General features: G+C 55.8%; 2 protein-coding genes across 2 annotated transcripts in view; both read left to right on the plus strand.

Annotated features, from left to right (window-relative positions):
* The window catches only part of LMBR1L (limb development membrane protein 1-like), a 22,883-nt gene extending 22,805 nt beyond the window's left edge, over positions 1-78 (plus strand). Inside the window, exon 18 of the transcript XR_550342.1 lies at positions 53-78. The gene's annotated coding sequence lies outside the window, so the exon portion shown is untranslated. The remainder of the gene's footprint in view (positions 1-52) is intronic.
* A 1,930-nt stretch (positions 79-2,008) lies between these two features.
* On the plus strand, positions 2,009-6,211 carry LOC103588849 (desert hedgehog protein). Its single transcript, XM_008570667.1, has 3 exons — positions 2,009-2,434; positions 5,044-5,305; positions 5,586-6,211. Exons 1-3 carry the CDS (start codon positions 2,132-2,134, stop codon positions 6,209-6,211), a joined length of 1,191 nt encoding a protein of 396 aa, XP_008568889.1. The 5' UTR covers positions 2,009-2,131.
* Positions 6,212-7,338: the final 1,127 nt, after the last annotated feature.

Here is a 7,338-nt window from a genome sequence, read left to right on the forward strand (position 1 = left end):
TTGTCTCCCTTGCTTTGGCCCAGCAGAGCCTAAGCACTGTGCTATCCTGGAGGGGCTTTGGACCACTGGAGAAACTGAGAGCATAGAGAGGATGAGGCCGTACCCATCAGCAATAAAGTTGATCGCAGGGATTGCTTTGGTTTTTCTTTTTTTTTTTTTTTTTTAAAAAAAACCTGTCTCTGTGTCTATTTGAACAGCCTTGCTCCTACCAGTCCTGAGTCTACCAAGTGAGAGAAACAGAGTGGTCATGCCTACCATCTCTTTCCTTTCCTCCATCTGCATTATTAGTGTCCTTTGGGGACTTGGATCTGGTGTTAGGCCATACAGTTGGGCAGTGGGAAGCTCCTCTTCCCTTATATCTTTAAAGCTGGTTGGTTCCCTGACTCTTCCTTACACTCACATGGCCTTTTTTTTTTTGTATCTTGAGTATTAGGGGTAGAAGGGCATGGGCATAGGAATAGGGTAACCTCACCCCATACACCCACACCTTCAGCCATGTCCTCCCTGACTTGGCTGTTGTATATAGAGTAAAAAACAAGGGTTTTTGATTTGTACCTCAGAGAAGAACATAACTTCATCTTTCCAGAGGCTATCAGTTCCTTGAATAGCCCCCTGGTTTTGTTGGGGGTAGGGACCAAATTTCTACTTAGGGTTATACTGATTGTGCATTGCACAACTTCTAGGGTCACCGTGCACCTCATAGTATGGATAGTTACTGTGACAATTTTCTTACAAATGACAGGTGTCTTGAAGAGTGCTTTTATTCCTAATGTACACAAAATTGCTGTAAGTGCTAGCCATGAAGCTGGGTGAGAGGAGGGTGAGTATAGAATACAGAAAAGTATAGATTCCACAAATACTTGATAAGCATCCTACTGTAGGTTAGGCATTTAGCCTGGGAGATACATGATAAACAAGTTGTGCTAAAACATTGCTTTGTCTAGTAAGGATACCAGATAATTCTAATACTGTACTACCTTAGCAGCTAATTACTAGCTCTCAGAGGAAAATGGGTGGGCACTCTTGGGACATCAGGGAATGCTTCTTAGAAGAAGTGATTTCTAAATGGTGGAAATTGGTGGATGAAGTGCCTTTGAGATAAGACCTGAGTGGCTGGAAGTAGAGCCCCAGGGAGTCTGGAAAGGAAGAAGGTGAGAGGGGTGCCTAGATGGAAGTGATCATTAGCCTACTGTAGACTAAGACTTTAAGTGCCCAGTGCCCTTCAGCAGCTTCCTATTAAGTTATTCATTTGAAAAGAAGCAGCTGTCAGATGCCTCATAAGGACGAAAGGGAACAAAAGTTGGAAGTCCTAAACCAGACTATAAGTACCAAGCTCTGTTCCTGGGTCTAGGGACATTCCCAGTGGAGGACTGGAAAGTTACTCTGGTACCCATGCCTCCCAATCCTGGTTACTGCTGAGTGTGAGGAGAGATGGACGTGGGGGAGTTTTGTGGAGGACCACAGAGAAGGGAGGCTCTGGTTGTATGCCTGAAGGTCTTGGCTGACCTTGGGCAGAAATTAGAACTCATACTTCCTGGATGACAGTAGAGGGCATGGCCTGCCAGGGTAGGCTTTGGGAGAGCAAAGATGCAATTCAGTTACCAGAGAAGAATGATTTGGTTCCAAGTTTAGGCTCCGAGGTAGAAGGATGCTTATCCAGGCATTGTAGGACTGTAAAACTACCAGTAGTTCCTAGTCAGGTGTCTGCCTGATTTCCAGGATGAGACACACTTCAGTCGAGAAGTGGACCAGCGGTGACCGGCTGGATCCCCCGCCCGGGTGGGAGGGGGCGGGACGGTCCTGGGAGAAGGGCGGGGGGCGGGGCCAGGGGCCACTTAAGGCGGAGTCCTGGCGTTCTGGCAGCGCCAGAGCCGGGCAGCAGAGACAGGCTGGGCTGGCACTCACCCACGACCCCCCTTCCCTGCTATGATGGTCCACTAGTAGTAGGTTCCAGACCCCCGGGGGCATGTGGCCAGAGCTAGCGGCATCCAGGTGCGCAGAGCTACAAGAGCTCTAGGCACTCTGGGGCAGCTCTGCCTGCTGCGCTCTCTGGTGCCTGTGGAGATGCCCAACTGACAGGCCAGTTAGTGAGGACAAGAACGCTCCCTTTTGGCCCCAGTTCGCTGCATCCATGGCGCTGCTGGCCGGTCTGGTGCCCCTGTGCTGCTTGGCACTTCTGGCGCTGCCGGCCCAGAGCTGCGGGCCCGGCCGGGGGCCGGTTGGCCGGCGCCGCTACGTGCGCAAGCAGCTCGTGCCACTGCTCTACAAGCAATTTGTGCCCAGCGTGCCCGAGCGGACCCTGGGCGCCAGTGGGCCGGCCGAGGGGAGGGTGGCAAGGGGCTCTGAGCGCTTCCGGGACCTCGTGCCCAACTACAACCCCGACATCATCTTCAAGGATGAGGAGAACAGCGGCGCCGACCGCCTGATGACGGAGGTAAGAAGGGACTCTCCCCACCTGCGCCGGGACACCACCAATTCCTCTGTTTTCCTACGGCAGCTCAGGAGGGTGCGGGCTTCACCTACAGAGACCTTAGTCTTAAAGACCTCCCCCCCAAAAAACCCCCTCTGAAAAACAACCCCCTGCCAGCTGGACATAGTGATTAGGAGGGATCCCAGTTGGGAGAGGCTGGGATGGGGAGGGGGAGGAGGGACTGACTAGTGAGAGTGAAGCTGGGAGAGGCAGCGAGGGCGGGGAAAGGAGGATGGCGGCAGGCGAGACGGGAAATGGCTGAGGCGTGGACCGGGGGTCAGCCACCCAGCCAGGCAGGAAGGGCTGGGGTGAGCTGGGGGGCAGGAGCTGGCTAGGCAGCAGACAGAAGGCTCTACCCTTAGCCTGGCTCCTGACCTGATTGTGGAAAAGCTCTGTGGGCCGAAGAGAAGAGACTGAAGGGAGCTGGGAAAGGGATGGCCAAGGGTCAGATCACCAGGCCATCTACCTGAGGAGGGGTTGGATAGGAATTGTCTTTAGCATGGGAGAGGTGTCCTAGAACCAGGATAAGGCTATTCTGGGGTCTAAATGACAGTTTGGAGGTTAAAAGCAGTCCTCAATGAGAAGAACAAAGGGGCCCACCTGAGGTACTCCAAGCTCAGCTTAGCTCAGGGGCTTTCCTTGGAATTAAAGACCTAAAATAAATTCAACTACCATTATTGAGCATCTGCTGCAGATAGGAACTGAACCAACCTAGGGTGAGGTGGGCAATGCCTTGGAAGAAAAGGACCACGTCTGGCCAGTGATCTTGAATGTCAGAACTGAAAGAAACCTGGAGTTCCTCCACCCCCCCCACCCCCGTTTTACATCTGAGAGCTGAGCCCCAGGAGGAAAAGCAATTTAGTCAAAGTCTCACAACTAATTAGTGGCATGGCTGGGACTAGAAGTCAGGACTCGTGATTCTAAGTCCTATACACTTTCCATTACACCACCTAATTGTCTATGGAGTGGGGAGGTGGGGGAGAGGGAGGGGCACGGATTTCCTCTGATTAATTGCCATAGTTTTCCAGGTTACTTTGTTAGGAAAACCTGTCCAGGGGAGAAAGAATTCTTTCTTGCTCCTTCACTGAAGCCTTCCTCCTACCCAGAGATTGGGAAAGGGACATTCCTTCTTCCCTCCTTCGTTATGGAACATCGTGGCCCTTTCCTCTGGCTGCCACCTGCAGCAGAGGAGGCAGAACAAGAGACAGGCTCAGGAGGGGCTCTGACAGGCCTGGGAACCCCCTCAGTCCTGCTTATCTCCCACACTCTGGCTGCAAAAGGCCTCCATTGAGTTGGCTCTGCACTGGGCTGCTGCCCCCGCAGGTCAGGGCCTCCAGGGCCTCCTTAGGGGACAAAATGACAAGAAGCTGGAAGGAGCTACCACTTTTCCTGTTCTCCCCCACTGCCCCAAACCCTGCGGAGGTGGAGACAACTAGAGAAAAAGGACAGGGGGAAAGAGTCCCTCTAGCAGTTAGGAGAAAACCAAGTTCGAGGTGAGAGTTCGGAAGGGAAAGAAAAGGAAGCTGTCCTCTCTGCGCCTCCTCCCGCGGTGCCCGTGCTATGGTGCGCGCCAAGGTCTCCAGCTCCCAGACGGGAGCGGCCGAGATAACCGAGGTCTCACTCCTCCGAGTGCAGGCTTCCAGCAGCTCCTTCTTTTCTTCCTCTCCACTCCCACTCTGCAGGGGGACCCCCAGATTAGCGCAAGGGCAGCTCCAGCTATTCTCAGGTGCTACTCCCACGCCTTTCTGGGCTGCATCTAGAGCAGAGATGGAGATGAGGGTTTTCGGGGGTGGCAGAGCATTAGCGGGAACTGGGAGGACCGGCCGCGCTGGGGGAGGGGACCCAGCGGGTCGGAGCAGGGATGGGGGGCGCGGCTTTCTGCCCTTTCCTCTCCCTGAGCCAGGGCGGCTGAAAAGCGCCTTTGTGGCTGGAGCTGCTGAGTCCGCTTCTCTCTGCGCGTCCCCGGCCCCGGCCCGGGATTCTCGCTCAGTTAAGTCATCACGGAGAATGGCCATTGTACTTCGCGCAGCCCCCGCCACCCCAACCTTTTTTCCAGCAGCCTTGATCCCGCACGGCTCCTCCTCTTGGGCACCTCTGTGGGGGGCACCCACACCACGAAGGGGTTAATGCTAGGGGCCGAAAGGAGGAGGAGGAAGGAAGGAAGGAAGCGATGCCCAGTGCCAGGGAAGGCAACAAAACAAAAGATGGATCAGGCGGAGGGAGGGCAGCTGGGGCCCGGGGCGGGGGCCAGGCCCTCCGTGACCAAGCTTCCACCCGCCCTCTCGACTCTGAGCCTCTCCCAGGTTGGGCTAGGCCCCAGGATGTGTGGGGTGAGGGGTGGGCATTAAAAATGGAGGAACTGTGACCCCACAGTTCTCCAATGACGCCCCGGGAAGGGAGTGCACGTTGGTGACTACATCTACTCAGATTCTCACTTCTCCAGGACACTCGAGGCTGGGAGGTAGTGGAGTAGTGCCGGGTGAACAAAGAATCGACCCTCCTATCCAGGTCCCGTTGGCTCCCATGGTGGTGGTAGTGGTAGCGGGAAGACTGACTCCTTTATTCCCTGCCAGCGTTGTAAGGAGCGGGTGAACGCGCTGGCCATTGCAGTCATGAACATGTGGCCTGGAGTGCGCCTACGAGTGACCGAGGGCTGGGACGAGGACGGCCACCATGCTCAAGACTCACTCCACTACGAAGGCCGTGCCTTGGACATCACTACGTCCGACCGCGACCGCAATAAGTATGGGTTGCTGGCGCGCCTGGCAGTGGAAGCCGGCTTCGACTGGGTCTACTACGAGTCCCGCAACCACGTCCACGTGTCGGTCAAAGCTGGTACAGTAGGCGGCGGGTGGTAAGGTCTGCCAAAAGGGGGCTTCCTCTGGAAAACTGTGTCTGCAATAGCCTTGTTGCCACCCTAGGGGAAACCAAGTGGGCGTTAGTGTTGTAAACCACACTTCCATTTCTGCCCAGGTTGGGGCCAGATCCATGGGAAATTGCGTTGTCCGGGATTGGTGAGGTCTGCGCTGGGCTTGACCCACATCTTTAAGAATCTATACCAACATTCTGGAACTGCTGGTCTTGATTCAATCCTCCCTATGGTTGTTCCCTGCAGATAATTCGCTGGCGGTCCGGGCGGGCGGCTGCTTTCCGGGAAATGCCACAGTGCGCCTGCGGAGCGGCGAGCGGAAGGGGCTTCGGGAACTGCACCGCGGGGACTGGGTGCTGGCGGCAGATGCGGCAGGCCGGGTGGTGCCCACGCCTGTGTTGCTCTTCCTGGACCGGGACTTGCAGCGCCGGGCCTCGTTCGTGGCTGTGGAGACCGAGCGGCCCCCGCGCAAACTGTTGCTCACCCCCTGGCACCTGGTGTTCGCCGCTCGAGGGCCAGCCCCCGCGCCAGGCGACTTTGCGCCGGTGTTTGCGCGCCGGCTACGCGCTGGGGATTCGGTGCTGGCGCCCGGCGGTGACGCGCTTCGGCCGGCTCGCGTGGCCCGCGTGGCGCGGGAGGAAGCCGTGGGCGTGTTCGCGCCTCTCACAGCGCACGGGACGCTGCTAGTCAACGACGTCCTGGCCTCGTGCTACGCTGTTCTGGAGAGTCACCAGTGGGCGCACCGCGCCTTTGCTCCTTTGCGCCTGCTGCACGCTCTGGGGGCACTGCTCCCGGGCGGGGCGGTCCAGCCCACTGGCATGCACTGGTACTCTCGGCTCCTGTATCGCTTGGCGGAGGAGCTGCTGGGCTGAGCGCTCTGGGCATAGAAGCCTCAAGGCGCTCGTCGCAAGGGGGCGTTCTGGCTGAGATCTGGGGATGTGGGCAGCAGAAGACGCTGACTGGGAGGGAGGGAGGGGAGGGATAGAGAGCAAATGGGACTATAGAGGAAATGCCTGGTTTAGGAGCAACTTCAGCTGTGAGGAGGTGATTTCGTGTCCTACGTAGGTGGGGTTGATGGTGAGCACTCTTTGAAGAGTGCTATAGTTTCTTCTTCCCCAACGCCTCAGCCCCATCCGCTAATTTTATTTTATTTTCTATTTATAAATTGTAATATAATTATCTGCTTGCCCAGCCTGCCAAGGTGAGAGGCTAGGGGACGGCGTTAACACTGTCTGACACAGGCAGCCAGTCTGACGTCTGACATTTTCCTACAGGTGGGCTAATAAAGGGAAGGTTTCCAGGACCTTATTGGAAAACACCTCCGTTCAGATGGCGATTCACTACCAGAGAGGGGGAGAAAGGGGACCAATCCGAGTCCACACCTTATTTCTGGCTTCCGCCTCCCTCCTCAGCAGGGTCTCAGGACCTTTTCCCTCCTTCCAGAGGGGTCGTCCCAGTTCATCAGCAACAGTGACCAGAAGAGTCTTGCCCTTTTCTAGGCTGCTGTTCTCACTCCCCACCCAGAGAGGACGAGCATTCTGCTCTCACGGTTGCATACCCACTGTTGGAAGGACAGGGATTGTCCAGGGAGTGGGATGGCCCGTGCAATCCCTTCGTTTGTAGGAGCTCCAGCGGGGACTCAGGCCCTGTGTGTACTGATACTCGAAGCATCTCAGTCCCCTATTGTTATCCAGCAGTCGTGGACCCTCTCTCAAAGCCATGAATCAGACTGGCCTCCATCTTACACTAGTGGCAGGGTCTGGATAGGGATGATGGCTTTTTCTGGAATGTCACTGGGCCAACTGATGACCCGTGGGAATCCCTGGCTAGTAACTTACAGTCCAAACACACTCATGGTCTAAAGAAAATCCAGAGGGAGGGCTGGAACCTTTCCTTACTAAAGGGCTGCTCACAGAAAACGGGTTCAGCCTGGGTGTATGTGGAGGAAATAGCCTCCCCCGGTAAGGACATGTAAGTATTACAACCTGAGCTCCTTTCC

The sequence above is a fragment of the Galeopterus variegatus genome, unplaced genomic scaffold, assembly GCF_000696425.1.
Source record: "Galeopterus variegatus unplaced genomic scaffold, G_variegatus-3.0.2 Scaffold622, whole genome shotgun sequence".
Taxonomy (NCBI): Eukaryota; Metazoa; Chordata; class Mammalia; order Dermoptera; family Cynocephalidae; genus Galeopterus; species Galeopterus variegatus.